We start from the raw sequence: 15,942 nt of genomic DNA on the forward strand, positions 1-15,942 counted from the left end.
CACTGGTGCTACAGGATGGCACCGGGGGTGCCTGCACCCCCCCTTTCTGCTCCAGCTCCCAGCACAGCGCACTGGCCACCACAGCCCAGGATGGGCTTCGGGGGAATCCCATCTCCCCCCTGCTCCACCGCTTCCCCAGAGACAAAGCTTTGGGAGTTCCACATCCCCAAGCCCGGCTCTGCCCCCAGGAGCCCAAGCACGCTCCGAGGGCTCCAGGCCTGCACCAGGGACTCTCCGAAAGGAGTTTCGGCCATGCTGAGCTGGCTGGTGAGAAACCAAAGCTCTGTGACAAGCCCCGCTCCCCAGGGAGCAGAGGGACACACCGCTGTGCCCCACAGGGGGTTCTCGCACGGAGCAGCCCCCCGGAATCGAAGCCATCCCTCGTCCCGCTCTGCAGGAGCCTCAGCTCCAGCTGGCCAGAGCTTCACCACAGCTACAGCGCAACACTACAGAGAGAATCACGGATTTGACTGGAAAGTGGGTTATTTCATGGGTATTAGCTAGAATATATGGAAAGTTTAGGAACATGAAGTAAAAAAAATAAATAAATAAAAAGTGTTGGAGTGTGACACAGGCAGAGCATCAGTGAAGGCCCCACAGCCTCATACCTCTGAACTCACCACGGCACCCAAAGGCTGGAGGGGGGACGGATGCGGGTGACAGCCCCCCGCCCCGGGCTCACCACCCCTCACCGCACAGCAGGGCCAAACTGCCAGCCCAGAGGTATGTGAGGAGTCGAAAGTTATATAAAATGAGGCAGCTGAAATTACATTAGAAGGAAAAAAAAAAATCAGAAGCAAAATAGGCACAATAAAAAGATAGGAAAATCAGAAGCAAAGAATACAGGAGAAATTTATTGAAAGCACAAGTACAGACTGGCCAATAACTGCTTTCTACAATCTGAACAGTAAATAATGGAGCTACAGAAAGGTACAAAGGTTGTTATAAAATAGTTTTAATTTCATTTCTTTTTGCATTACAAACATTCTTTGAAAGAGGCAATGGAATTCTGATGTTGTGTATGCTTACCCTCCCCACCCCACCTTCCACAATACTGAACCTGTAATAGCTGTTATCAAAATATACAATACATCTGTTCACCATAAAAAACTGGGTTTTGCTGCCCCCTCATGTCTTACAACAGGTATAAAAAAATTATAAATATGTACACCCTTTTTGTTACTCACATTCTTTACATGCAAACACAGGGATCCAAAGGAAAAACCCACAATCGCCTGGGTTCCGGGGTTACCTCACTTCATTTGCTTGCATTTTGCAAAAAAAAAAAAAAAAAAAAAAATCTAAAGAGCCTGTGGGTTGACCAAATCAGTGTTAAAGGCCACCGGACAGGTTTCATTCCAACAAGCCTCCTCCCAGGAGCTGGGCTGAGGCTGACAGAAAGCACTGAAGGTTACACCACCGCTGTTCCGCTTGGGTTGCGGGGACACTCCGGGGTGGATGGAGCCCGTGCTCCACCCCCCTTGCAGGAGAAACCCTTTTGCCACTTCAGGAGGAAGGGACACGAGCTAATTAGCTCCCACAACTACCACCAAGACACCAGAATTTGCCCTCCTGAATGTGAGATGCTGGCAAGGAAACCTGGAGCTTCCCAGAGAGGAGATCTCAAGGCTCCGTTAACAGGCTCGCTCGGATTTCGAGGTAACCGAAACCAGCATCCGCTCCCAGGCTGAGCTCTCCCGGCACACCGCCTGCAGTGAAGGTGTTTCACACTCCTCAGCCACAAGCCGAAGACTACGGCAGACAAGGATTCCCCATCTCACACCAGCAACCCAAGCTGAACCCCCACTCAGCCGCCACACGCTCCTCCAGCATAATTCACATCCTCGAGAGTCCAGGGAGGAAACTAAGAAAAGTTAAGACTTTTCCAAACACTCAGTGCTAGGCAAGTCAAGAGCTCCCACACTAAGCAAGGAAATCATAACTTGCAACACTAAGAGAATTAAAAAACAAACTTTGGTCCACAATTTGCAGAAAAACCCTGAAAAAAAGTACAAGATTCTTGTTATTTTGCATCCGAACAGGTTGCAGGTTAGAGGGAAATGTAAGGCAACATCGGATTACACAAAATAGAAGGCAGAATGGCCTGGGAAAGAGTTGTAAGCCAGAAAAAAAAAATAATAATAAAATGGTTGTATCATTGGGAAAAAACGATCTGCTGCATTCTACTTTTAATAAGTTCCCTTCCTATAACTTAGAAGATCTGGGCTTATAGGTTAAAAAGGTAAAAACTTTAGCCTGGGTCCTTTTTCTTAAATTCACAAGCTATCTGTGGCTTGTTATCTCAAACACTTTGCTTTTTTAAAAAAAAATCTGCTTTGCTTAACATGTTTTATCGATTTCATTACATTACTCATCCTCAGTCATGACCTCAGCCTGATAACTAAATTCCTGCCCTACAGTTTCAATTACAAAAAAAAAAAAAAATAAGAAAGTACAGTATACAAGGGTAATACCACAAAGGAGTAAATTTAGATTATGTTTATACCATCTTATCATTCTATAAAAGGTACTTAAACTATTTCTTTTGCATATAAAGAGATTAGAATATTTGGTCAACTGGAAATATTGCTAGGCACAGATGACAGCAACGGCATCAAAAAGTATAATACAAGAATTAAAACAAAAAGCTCAAACGCTGAAGACATGCTATAAGAATGATGGCAGAGCTACATTGGTCTTGTTAATCTCAAATTAGGGGCACGAAGGTGACTCACATGAACACCTTTCTAAATGTGGGATATCCAATAATTCTTCAAATCCTAGCCAAGTATTTAGATATATATATATACACACACACGATTTCGACAAACTCGTAATGATTCGTCTTCACAAGTGTCCAACAGTGGTTAAATTTCATCTCCTGATCAATGCTCTTGTGAAGGGCAGAGCCCGGGGACTCGCTGGTGACAATGGAATGATTTGGTTTGGGAACGTTTCCCCACCCAGACCTTTCCGCTTGGTCTGAATGTTACGGACAAAGGATCTTAAATAACTCCCACTTGCTGTTTGCAGATGGCGATAAAACCACGAGTGGATTGGAAAGTGGCATGAAGAGACACGACACTATGCAGGTTGCGACATTTCACGGACAGTGGGATACAACTGCCTGAAGAGTCAAAGCCCAATATTTTCTTTATCCACTTTGCCAGCTCCACTTGTCCTTCCCCACCGCGAGCCGGGCAGTCAGCCAGAGCTCACCGCTTTCCCCTCAACTCTCCCATCCACTCCCTGCAGCTCCGATGTTTTCCCCAAAGAAGTAAAAAGGTTTAAGGCACAGGACAGCAGATGCACAGTTAAGGTAGGATCAATGCAACTTAATGTTTGTGCTGGGCGAGTTGGGAGCTCCTATACACCATGCATTTTGCAAAATCCTGACTCAAAAGGCGCTAAAGTGAATTTACACAGTGGTTTTAGGTCTTTCAAGGCATGGATGGGTAAAGAAAATAAAAAAGGCATCAATGTGAAACCTGATAAACTTGTTAGGATCTGCGTTTTGGGGGAGAAGGAGCAGGAGGGGAGGGGAATTTCCCAGAGCAGGTTCCAAAGTGTAAACTTTAACTTGTGATTTTTATTTGAACAGTCAAGATTGTTACCCATCACCGCAAGGTTAGCAATATGAATTAGATTTAATTATTATTTTTTTTTTTAAAAACCGGTAAACTGATTTCTCTTTAAAAAAATAAAATCTCTGGTCTTTTAAGGTCACTTCAGCTGCATTTTTAAAGTGGCTTTTTTTCTGGAATGATGGAAGTTGAAACCCTCGTGTTCAGCCTTTTAAAGGTCAAGGCTGAACCCAAGAGGTTTTAAGTCAAGTCCATTTTGTCTCACGCCTTCCAAAGCTCTAAATGGTGGACTTCGAGAAGGACACACGCAGGTGATGGTTCTCACCCAGGTCATGATTATGGAGCTCAATGAGCGATTGAATGGCTTCTTCCACAGAGCCCATCTGGATCAGAGCCATTTTACGGTCCTTCCTGACAAGACACAAGTTTCAGACACATTCAGTACCTCCACATGCAGAGTTTCCCTGGCTCAGTGCAAGTTTTCTTACCTAGCACTCAACAAGGCAGCAGAAAGTTAACCACCCAGGTAATTGCAATACACTTCTACCCTTCGCACGCTGAAAAGCCCAGTGTAAGGACAGGATGTAAGAGAAAACACTTACTGGAAGAATTTGAATCCTTTCACCATCCCACCATTGGTTGAAAATAACATCTTAAGGTCTTCTTCAGTTATTGAAGGTCTGAAACAAATAGTTTTTGCAGTCAAACGTACATTGACGGACCAAATTAATCTCTAAACACCAACTCTCATTAGAGCTTTTTCTAAATTCTCTACCAGTAGTTTCTTGGACTGGGAAAGGCTATGAGGAAGAGGAGGAAGATGGGCAAGCCTTCCTCCTGCTAGCAGCAAAAAGCTGACCGTTATTTACTCACACACTAAAATTGCAAACGTTTTTATACTCAGCCACATAGGAACTCTCCAGGCAGGTACTTACGGAATATTGGAGAGATGAAGAGTGGCAGACGGGGGAAAGATGTTTTGGAAATTTTTGGAGCCTGGTTTCTTGAAACGATGTAGAGGAGAATTTCCATAATCCTTGGTCAGACCTTGGTCCTCCTGTCCCTCGCGGGGAAGCTGCACTGTGTGGTGCTTGGATAATGTTATACGGATTGGCTTCCCGTGAAGCTTCTGGCCATTTAAATGGCTCATGGCTGCAAGGGTTAGAGACAGCACTGACCACAGCGGTATTTCACAGTTCTCTCCAGACATGTAAGTCAAAGCTAGAACTTCATTCTACTTCTTCCCTATGCAGACGCCACATCCTCCAGGAACTGCGTGACAGCCATAGTCACTCTGCCTCACTGTATCGGTTATGCTATTTCCCCTCTAGATTATCTCGCACAAACAAACCATACCTTCTCCAGAGCTGCCCCAAATCCATACTACATACGCAGGCAGACAATTAAGGGCATGGAAACATTCAGGTTTTGGGTCTTTTTTTTGGAAGAGAAGAAAGTACTGATATTAAAGCTTTAATTACCCATTAGGTCTCTTAGCGCTAAGCGTCTCGTACTTTTAAGCTTGCTTACCAAGCTGGGCCTGGTTCCCATCAGCCATCTGAACTAGGGCATTCTCTTTCTTATTAAATAAAATCTTCACCCTCTGCACATCACCATAGACTCCTTCAGAAAGTGAGGAAACAAGAACAGTCTTAGGTAATGGAAAAAATGAAGTTGCATTCAACTTAATATTAGCTATTAGCTAATCAATCCAACAGCAAAAACATTCATTCACAACCAGAACTGATCTCATTCCAACCATGGTTACTTATTCTGCTCTAATTAGGGGAAATTCTTATATAGCAGAATAATAATGGAACAATACATTAAAGAAAAGATACTGGGTTTCAGCAAAAAGCAAAAATCTTACTGCCAGAAGACTGGACAATTTAGCATGCTATCACAATTTAAAACTCTTATAAAAAGACATGCAAAGCAATAAACCATGCATAACTGAACATAAAATAAAGGCAAACTAAATTAAATAGCAAACTAAGTAAACAATGTAAAAATGAAATTATGCATTCAAAAAAATGGCAAACTGCAAACTGTACATTTTTGAAGTATCAAAAAAAGTAATCTCAAATAAATGAAAAACAAGGTAATAAAAAGTGTGAATAATAACATACCGAAAAGAATAAAGAGGCATTGGGGTGTAACTCTCTTTAGAGAACAGCAGAGCAAGGCAGCGGAGGGACAGGGAAGAGGTAAGGAATCGAAGGGGAGAGCGAGGTTGCACAAATCGTCCACAACGAGGAAGGGCAGAGTCCCCGCAGGAAATGGCGAAATTGGTTGATGGATGATGAAGTTTTCAAGATGGTTAATATTGAAGGGCAGGTTGGTTTCCGAAGAGCAGGGTTTTTTTTTTTTTTTTGGAAGGGGAATGTTTTTATTTTTTGTTTCAAGCAACAACAGGAAGCAGAAGTACCGTGCAGTCAGTTGGCAAAGAAATTCCGGATCAGGGGAAGAAAAAAAATTCAGGGATGGGGAGAAAAGAAAAAAGTAGCAAAAAACACAGGTCAGTAAATACATAAGGAAATATGTAGTGTTCCATCAGTCAGATTTATAGAATTCTACATACAATAACTTGTTTACAGAAACAGTTAATAGGTTTTACCTAGTGGAACACAATGATAAAGAAAAGGCATTTTTACTTAAGATATACAAAGAAGTAAGAGACAGTATCACAACAGAGTGACTTCTACAGGCTTTAATACAGAATTTAATTGCAGTGATATTCCCTAAAATTTGACTAAAAAAAAATATTTTCTCGGATTACAAGTATTTCTTAGAAGAAATGACTCCATGGATCAAGTCAAAACCACAGCTGTATTGGTTGCTTTAGGACCAGTGACTACTGGAAGCAATCCATATTGCACACTCAGCTGTAACAAAACGAGAGAAGTCCAATTTAGATACCAACCACTGCCTTTAAAGCAAGAGTTCTCTGGATGAGCAGCTGTACCACTACAAAAAAAACCTCGAAGGTCTGCTAGAAGCACTTGGTAGAAAGGAACTTGGTACCTCACTTGCAACAGAGGTCTATTCCTTTCCACCTCCGTGGCTTGGCCTCACCATGCAGAAACCCCAAACTGCTGTTCCTTAGGCCAGAAAGGCAGGAAAAGCACCTCTGCTCCCAGTGACAGCACTAACTTCGCACCCAGCCAAGGGTCTGCATTCGAAGTCAAAGCAAGCTGAGACATGCAGACTTCCTCCAGTCATCGTGAAAAGGGAAAATATGCAGTAAGGTTGATTCCCACAATTCTGATTCAGAAAAAAAAAGCCTTATGCATTAGTGCAGAGTAGTCACTCCAGAGAAATACTGTCTCTTAACTAACTGGTTGTGGCACAGGTAAGTTTCTACAACACTGATTATACAGGCAATGGAAAAAGTTTCAGGTCTGTTAGTTCACAGCTTCAGTACAAGTATCAAAGTCTCTCTAGCCCAAAGATAAGCTGGATGGATAGTGAAGAGCTCATCAAAAAAATACAAGGCATGAAATAACTGCTTGCTCCTACTTAACCAAGAGCTGTGCAACACCATTCAGCCACTGCTCCGAGCGCTGGGAACACATGCAAATATAACAGGTCCAGCACAGTCCTTTGGCCTGTCACTGCCACCCAGACAACGCAAAGTCATCCCAAGAAACACACACTTGACAGTATTACGCTGATCAAGAGTAATGATGCCAGCTCTTAAGGCTTAAGACTGTTTGTTATCTGAACAGCAAGTCGTGGGACCAAGCCAGAGATGACACAGTTCATGGAATGGCAGAGCAGTTCCTAGGTAGAAAGAGCAACTCATCCCATCCAAAGCTGTATCACAGTCCCTGCCATTATTTCATGCCCTGGAGAAAACAGTAATGACAGGTAAAAAGAGTAGTCTGAAATACTGATCCAATCGGTTCGTCTCATCAAGAGTTAAATATTTTGATCATTCATCACATCCAGGCTTCCCCTTTGATGCAAAAGAGGTTTTGTGGTTACTCTGACATTGCTGGTAAGTTTTATAGCTTTGCAAAGTAGTATTAACTTGTGTGCACAGTCCCACCAGTAAGAGTGTTTTTCAGCAGAGACTCATCATACTCTACTGCACACACTGGAAGATTCTACACTTTCAATCCAACAAAGAGCCAAAAGCTGACCAAAGAAAAATCCAAGATACCCGTATCAAATCTCTTATGATGCTCTCTTTCATTAAAGAAGATTTTTGTTCAAATATGACTTGCTTTATTTTTAAAGAAACCCCAATATTTCAACTCACTAAGTTAAGTAGAATTGAAAATGTAAACTGTGAGCTGTTAAGGGGTTTAGCTAAGAAAAAACTTCCAGGAATCTTGGAAAGGGAAAATGTGCAAGCACATGGCAGAGGAAATACTGCACAGGTACAAGGTCAAGCTGGCAGGGGTCCAGACACTACACAGAAAGAGCAAAGGTCAGGACAAACTCTCTCTGCAGTTCTGAATTAATGTTATTGAAAACTAGAACATGCTACGGGAAAGAAAGAATGGAATTGACTATTCTGTGACCCAAATGACACTATTCCATGGAATGGCAGGGAGACTCCAAATAAAAGAGGGAGCAAGGGACAGCCATTGTAGTCTTTATGGGACAAGAGCAGGCAGGCAGCATCCTTGGCTTTGAACCAAAGAAGAGCAACATTTTAATTTGCGATGGATTTTCTCATTTCCCTTCAGCAACTAGAGTACTGATCTGCTTTGAGTTTTAGAGTCGGCAGAGCACGTCATCTGCTTTTCTAGTTTTGCCGTTTCCTTTAGGATACAGTAGGATTTCACTTTCAATGAGTTTCAGCACAATCTGTGTTCAGAAAGTGAAAGCAGAGGTAACAGGAAGGAGAAAAAAAAGTAAAGTTAGGACTCCACTAACCTCAGGATTCAGATTGCTAACCAGCAGAACAGAGTTCCCTGCCCCAGCGAGGCCGGGAATGGCAATCCGTCCTGCTGCAGCCGCTGCAGCTGCTGCTGATGGGATAGCCAAAGGAGCTAGTGCTCCATGAACATTTGGAACTGTCAGGCCTGGAAATTAAAGAATATTAACCAGTAAAGAAATTAACAGCACGTACTCTAGTGTATTTGCTGCACCAGAAGGGAGAACAGCACACCTTCCGTAACATGCAAGTAACCATTCAAAACACAGTGACCATGTATTCTAGGAGCAATAGGAGCCTCCAATTCTGGTGCTGCAGGAAATGTTATCATTCCTAATCGTATTTGCTCTTGCAGTGCCTGGTGCTGAACAGGTGCCTCTCAGCACTATCTTGTTGACTACAATATTTTGCATGTGTCACAAGAAGCGGAATCAGCACAAAGCCTCAGCTCTGTTGGTGCAGGAAAGGTATCACAAACGGTGCATTTGTAAGGGTCTTTCCAACCAGTGCATGCCAAAAACGCTTTGTTCTTTAACCATGCATCTAACAGTCAGACATCATACACTGCCATCGGCTCATCTCTTCTTGAGTCCAGAAACATTACCATTTTATTTACAGGCATCTCTAGGTTGCTAACTGTAGCAGCTGGCACCTCACCCTGTTATAGCCCTCCATAGGGAAGAGCTTTAGAGTGCAACCCAAAATTGCTAGGAATCAGTTAAACTACTTCTCAAAGCGGCACTGTCTATGTCCCCCAACAGGACAGGACACTGACAGTACATCAACGGTTCACCAGTTTGATCTGTGCTTGTTTGTCATAAGCAAAGAAATTCCATCCAGTTACAAGAAAGTCAACATAGCTTGGTATGCTATGAAAAACAAAGCAAAAATTGTTTAGTCTAGCACTCCAGTGAGTATATTTAGCACCTAAACCTAAGCCTTTTATCTCAGACAGTGAGATATTTCTGTAAGTAGCAATAATTTGTTACCTGCAACATGAGCTGCAAACTTCACAGTGCAACTATAACACTGTATGTAATTAGGTTCCCGTTTAAATACTATCTTTACTCAAAATATTTACGAAAAAAATGGACAAAGATTCCTTGCTTTTGACCACGTTTACAGCAGTCAAAGCAAGTTCCCAACCTCTGCAGCCACTTGAAGAAATTTGAAATATAAAAAAAATTGACCTCCTTCCCCATCTCCCCCAATTATTTTCAGTACTGCCTTTTCTATTCTCTCCCATCCTGCTACTTATTTTCCTTGTCACTGGGATACTGCCTAGCCAGAGGTGCTACAGCTGCACACTTGCATTCCTAGTTCAGATTATGTACTGAAACATCATTCTAACCCCAACAAAAATATCACTACTTAGCTTTAAAACACCAAGATGCTTCAGCAACAGAAAACCCATATAAAATTTCAACTTACGAAATACAGTACCTGCAGCCTGAGGAATTGCAAAGGTAGGAGGAAAGCCAGCTCCCGCATACGGAGAAGCGGAGATTATTCCTGGGGCACCTGAGAAAGGTATACACATTATACAGAGACAGTCAACAGCAAGACAACTCTAGACTTAGCTGGAATGCCATGATCTGCCCTTCAACATAAGCATTTAGTTGAAAGCTAAACCCTAAAACACAAATAGTAATTCAAAAATGCCTCTACTGTAACACTGAACTCTAAGTAGTTACAAAAACCATTCTTCCTCCAACTCCGCTGTTCTGAAACAGCCATTAGGATAGAGCTGTTGACCAGAACACAAGCCAGTAGCTCCTGCAACTGTTTAACCACAACACAGTTTTCAAAGTATAGGTTACAACACCCCGAATCATCCCCGAGTCCATACTGTGGGCAAAACAGCAGATGGCACTAGAAGCACAGACAGATTGAAAACCTTAAACAGTCCTCACCCAAATGGAGAGGAGCCTTCAAAGCAGCAGCACACACCCACACCCATATGTTCCTACTAGTATTTTGCACCAGTCTGATTCAGTGGTTCTCAAATTTTCCTCTTTAGTCACACCGTATTCCAAAATTTCGGTGACCAAACACTCTAGAATCGTGCCCCCTCCCTTTCCCCATCTGACACACACATCAGTCACATCTGTCCTGCTCCCACTGGAAGAATTCTCACCAAAAGCAGCTGCCATTGTCTGATCAAGAGCGGGCTGGTTATCCCCAGAAGGTAGGTCTGGTCGTGTATAATCTCTGCTCTTATCATTATTGTATTTTACATTGAGGCTTGTGAGCTTTGAGAAATCTATGCGCAGCGTACAACAGGCATTGTAGATATTCTGTCCATCTAAAGACTGCAAGGAAACAAACCATTCTTCATCCAAGATGCATTTAACTAACATCACAGGAACAGATCTCTGAAGAGAGAAGGTGTTACACCATCCCAGGTACCAGGGTGTATCTGCAGATGGAGCCAGTGTCTTGCTTTGTGTAGAGAAAGCACCGCTTTGTTTGAGCCCCTTCAGCACCCACCCGAGTTACTCGCACTGCTCTTGGTGGGGAAATGCCCTCCCGCTCCCACATGTGATCTGCCATGAGGGCAACGCTCACGTAAACCAAATACTTTCTAACACTGACCCTAGATTAATAAAAGCCAGCCTAAAAGCTAAAATAATTCAGGTGTTTAGCACTGCAGGCATACTACTCACCAGTTTGGCATGCTGAGCACTCACTGGGTCAGCATATTGTAACAGGGCCTGAAATTGGTTGTTCTTCGTAAATGTGATTATTTTCAAGACTGTACCAAATTTGGAAAAAATCTGCAAGATAATATTTGCATATATCATTATCTCATTTCATATTGATTATTAGAAGCAGAGACAACAGAAGTTATACTTTCACCTTGTTAGCTTTCCAACTCAACAATGTATGGTTTTACCCTACACCACGGGCGTTGCTTAACTTGCATCGTGGCATGGGACTAGAAAAACAGGGTGACTGAACGGCCCCCTTAATAAAGTTTTTGTTTATTGTGAGTTCTTACACAGGACAATTCACAGACACCTTCACAAACTGGAACTTTCCAAGAATTTCTGGGGTTCTTAAATGCAGTCAAGTTTGCATTTCAAATGTGAAGATTAAGCTAAGCAGCCACAGAGGACAGCAGGAACTTTCCAAATAAGCAACTGCCCAAGTGACTCCTTGACACTGGATTTGCTCCCCCCTACCCTTGCACAACGATGTATAACAGCTACTTCTGCTAAAACCTAAAGAAAACTTGAAGAGCTGTCTTGAAAACAAATGTTTGTCCCATGCACAGTACCAGACTGTAATCCAATTAAAATGGACCAGCAATCAAATCTCTGGAAATTCAAGTCTGGCCAGATCGAGACCAAAAATAGAAGAATCTTGAGTGAGTGTCCAGGTCTCCAGAAGGTAGAAATTTGACAGCCATGTTCAGAACTTGAATTATACAGACACATAGACATTGCAAATACAGCAATTCACTATTTGTTGCTAGCCCTTCCTCCAGGGCAATCGTCAAGAAGTTGTGGCAACATGTTTTACCTGATGCAGAACATCTAGAGTGACAGGATAGAAGAGATTCTCAACAATGATCCTCAGGACAGGGCTCTGGCCAGCCATCGCCATTCCTGCGTCTACTGCTGCAGCAGAGGCTGACAGTGCTAGGTTTCCAGACTGGACAGAATTCACTGCTTGCAGAGCTGCTTGGGCACGCTGCAGAACCAAACATTCTGTTAGACTGACACTCCTGCTTGCGAAAATACACAGTCAGCTTCTCTTGAGCTTCCTATCTGCAAACTACCAGCAGAACTCAACAGTTAGCAGAAAAACAGAAAGCAATTTACTGTTCCTAAGGCAACGATTTTTGCACGTTTTAAACACGGACAATACAGACCACCCCGATCAGTAAGAGCAATGCAAAAAAATACAGACTAAATAAAATATGAAGTACTTATGCTACTGCTAGAACCTTGCTCAGCATCTACCAATGCAGCAAAATTATTCTATTGTTTCAAAAAAAGGAAAAACTAGGCTCTTCTGGGGTGAAACACCATCTCCACAATCCTACAGAAGCTGACAAGACTGAAAGATTAATGCACATCTGCTATGGGGATCCAGGAGTGAAAACTGACTTGCGAGTTCTCCTGCAGAGTCCCCCTCACACATAAAACGTTACGATGTGCTCACTGTTGGGCATCAGATTCTGGCTTTGTTCGATGCACCCAATAGTAGCATTTCATCTGCACAGCACTAGATGCTCTGATCCTGGGGAAAGGCAGCCTGAAAGGTGAGAGGAGGCAAACCAGTGGTACTCGGCAGCCACCCCTGATAAGGAGGCACAAGTAACTTGAACTTCTTTCCAGTGTTCCTGTCCTGAAAGATTGCCAAGAGCAGTTGAGCTGAAAAAGGAACCTTTTACCCTATGCAGAGCAACCCTGCATGGAAACTCTAGACAGCCCAGACAAGGCCTTAAGAACTGCTGTGTTCAAGGGCTGCCTGCCTTAAAGCCAGCACTTACCAGCACCAGACTGTATTCAACTGCAGACACAAGTTTTGCCCCATCAGAGCTTCATTTTACATAAATTTTTCCAATATTAGAAAAGAACATCCTAAAGCACTAGATGTTAATCTTGTCTTTTGATACTCTTTCTAACTAAAGAATGCTAAAACACCACTTCTCATGATCTCATAGTCACTATGCATTTTCTTCCCTTGACATTAAGGCGGTTTTAGCAGTCTGCTGAAGCTTTGGATAAAAGCTATTACAGGAGATCTTATTCCACCAGCTAGAAGCTAGTATGCTCTGTTTACCACTCTGATATTAAACCAAATCTCAAAACCTTCCCAGGCCTATACCAGCGGCACAAACCAAACCAGCAGCTGAGAAGTGTCAGTCCCTCCCACCAGGATGACAATGTACAGAACAAGAACTAACTGCTTGGTTTGGAGAGTTGTCTGTCTTAAGCTCCTTGTGGTTGGAGAACTGAATGTAGATGGGCTGGCTCCGCAGGACTGGAGTGACTGTGGTGTAGTAGTTTACCATGGTGTTGGCTGCCTCTTCCGTATTCATTTCTATGAAAGCCTGCGCAGAAGTCAAACCAACATTGACATATTATCAGAGACAACATTAACAGGTGACAACAGCATTATACAACTGATAACCTTAGGAAGAACGTCCGGGTGAATTGTAACTGCATTTGATTTTCACAACCGCGTTTACATGCAAGCTTTTATACACAGAATTGTTTAAGAACCAACTGTGCGCAGAACAAACAAGGATCTTCACTGCCCAGACGGACTTAACGTATATGATGTTTCAGTCTCATCCTAAGATCTCCCTGCCATAGATATTTCGGAACCTGACAGTGACAGAAGCGTCTGCAAGAACCCAAGAATACAGCAATAATCCAGACTCCCCAACTCTTATCATATTTAGCAACTTCCCATACTTCTCTAGAGAGCAGGAAGGCCACTCACTGTTCTGTACCTTCATGGTCTTCTCTACTTCAGAACAAAAAGGTGAGGGACTGTAGCAAGTCATTACATTAAGTACTCACATATAATCACACCACGCAATGTATCAGAGGGACATTTTCATAATTAAGATTAAAGACATAGTACTTTAAGCGATGATTAAAGTTGGCTTGCTTTTTTACTCCTTAATTTGTAAGACAATTTTAGCTACCAAATTAGTGCACACCTTGTGCGTTACCCAAGAGTGTTTTAGCTGTACCCAGCTAATTTATTGTATCTGTAAAGGTGTCCTTAATACACAAAGTTACACTGGTGGTTACTCAACTGTCAAACCATCTTGAGTGAAAAAGGCCAACTCATGTCACTGCTGTCCAAATAATTTACCTGGTCTGTAATTTAAAAACCAGGCATAATGCTAATTATAAGTGACAACCTATAATTATGGACTTAGCTCCTTGTACAGTCTGAAAATAGTATTTTCTACAACTCATGGGATAATCATGGAAAAGTAAAATAATAGTATGCAGAAGTTATTGATTCCTAATACATGACAGTTGTTTAAACAACTTGGATCTGGTTTACTGATGACAAACTCATCAAGCCTTTGACATAATCCCTGCTTTCAATTAGGGAGACAATACCTGATTTTTTCCTTTCAACATGAGCAGATTGGTGACCTTGCCAAAAGGTAAGCCCAAAGAAATGACCTCCGCCTCTGTGACGTCACTGGGGAGTTTGCGGACGTGGATTACTCGGGATGGGACCCCAGCACTTCTACTATCGCCTTTGAATTTTTTGCTGTCGTTTCCATTAGCTGTAAAAAGCAAGAGTTACTGCTTATTTGACCGAGTTTGAAAGAATATGCACACGCTTACAACTTCTGACATACAGTTTGTGCTCCCCATCCAGTTATTACTCTCGATTACAGAGAAATTCAATAGTCTAATTTAACTAGAGTCTGAAGACACATGGTTTTACTCATTTCAATTTTTTTTCCCTCCAAATTACATGATGCAAGTGACATAGCTGAATGCCACCGCAATGGAATCAACTCTCCAGTGGCCATTTTACAGCTTGTTTACAGCACACACCCACCCACATTTCTACTTTGTGTAGGTCTGAGCCGCTCACTCAAGATTGCTGCTTGCTTCCTTTTCACTCTGACCCGTATTCTTGGCAATGAAACAGGTTGAAGGGGACATCTTAAAACAAGTGATATTAAACCAAATGACGTTAACCCAAATACAAACCAAAACGTAATTTTAGCTCACATGGATTTTACATATGGCAAAGACTGCCAGCAGCACACCAGAGACATGAGCTGATCCAGTCTGGATCTGGGAGGCCACGTGCAGAACAAGAAGGGACTCAAAAGACAACAGTAGCTCAAAGAAAGACACTTCAAGGCCCTGACCAGCACAGAGGGCAAAGTTCTGGACTGAGCACCCAAGGACACTGTCTCGGGTGGGATTACTAATCTCTAGATGGTGTAAAACTCCCAAATAGCAGCAAACTACTAAACACAGCCAAAATAATCCTACATGAAATTCAAATGTGCTTAAAGTATAACAGTTTACAGCAAAACCTGCACGTTCTAACTTGGTAAAATCATTTTAGCAACTGTTCTGCAAAAATTTTTTTCAATCTACTAACCTTATAAGGGTATAGGGCAGAAGTTCATTATTATTCAGCATTGCCCTACAAAAGGCCTTAGTACCACTAAAAATGCATGGCTTTTAAAATTAAGACTAAGTGGGGAAAAACCAGACCCCCCTCACAGTATTTGCAATACTTATCAATTGCTATTCTTTTTTATAAGCAATATTACCTGCAGAAGAAGAGTTGCTGCTCATGATAAAGGGTCCGTTAGTAACACAAGTAGAGAAAAGCTCGTCAGATCCCCGCTGGAAAAGAAAAGATGAAAGGTAAACTGACAGCATTTTTACTAAACTCTATTCAGGTACTCCTAAAGCAGAACAATTGAAATTAAGGCGTAGAGAAGCTGAACAGAAG

At 42.4% G+C, this 15,942-nt stretch overlaps 1 protein-coding gene across 6 annotated transcripts in view; it reads right to left on the reverse strand.

Moving 5' to 3' along the window:
- Window positions 1-939: 939 nt before the first annotated feature.
- PTBP1 (polypyrimidine tract binding protein 1) overlaps window positions 940-15,942 on the reverse strand; it is a 30,717-nt gene continuing 15,714 nt past the window's right edge. For 5 of the 6 annotated variants that reach the window (XM_054182148.1, XM_054182146.1, XM_054182149.1 and 2 more), the window contains 13 exons: window positions 15,758-15,833; window positions 14,571-14,743; window positions 13,391-13,537; window positions 11,998-12,168; window positions 11,139-11,249; window positions 10,610-10,784; window positions 9,904-9,993; window positions 8,472-8,620; window positions 5,714-5,747; window positions 5,115-5,207; window positions 4,520-4,736; window positions 4,187-4,264; window positions 940-3,995 (listed from right to left, as the gene is read on the reverse strand). In XM_054182148.1, the coding sequence (XP_054038123.1) occupies window positions 3,863-3,995; window positions 4,187-4,264; window positions 4,520-4,736; window positions 5,115-5,207; window positions 5,714-5,747; window positions 8,472-8,620; window positions 9,904-9,993; window positions 10,610-10,784; window positions 11,139-11,249; window positions 11,998-12,168; window positions 13,391-13,537; window positions 14,571-14,743; window positions 15,758-15,782 (1,596 nt within the window). In that variant the 5' untranslated portion in view covers window positions 15,783-15,833 and the 3' untranslated portion in view covers window positions 940-3,862. The remainder of the gene's footprint in view (window positions 3,996-4,186; window positions 4,265-4,519; window positions 4,737-5,114; window positions 5,208-5,713; window positions 5,748-8,471; window positions 8,621-9,903; window positions 9,994-10,609; window positions 10,785-11,138; window positions 11,250-11,997; window positions 12,169-13,390; window positions 13,538-14,570; window positions 14,744-15,757; window positions 15,834-15,942) is intronic. The other variant, XM_054182147.1, reaches the window with a different exon arrangement.

Source organism: Rissa tridactyla, chromosome 22 (genome assembly GCF_028500815.1).
Source record: "Rissa tridactyla isolate bRisTri1 chromosome 22, bRisTri1.patW.cur.20221130, whole genome shotgun sequence".
In the NCBI taxonomy this organism is placed as follows: Eukaryota; Metazoa; Chordata; class Aves; order Charadriiformes; family Laridae; genus Rissa; species Rissa tridactyla.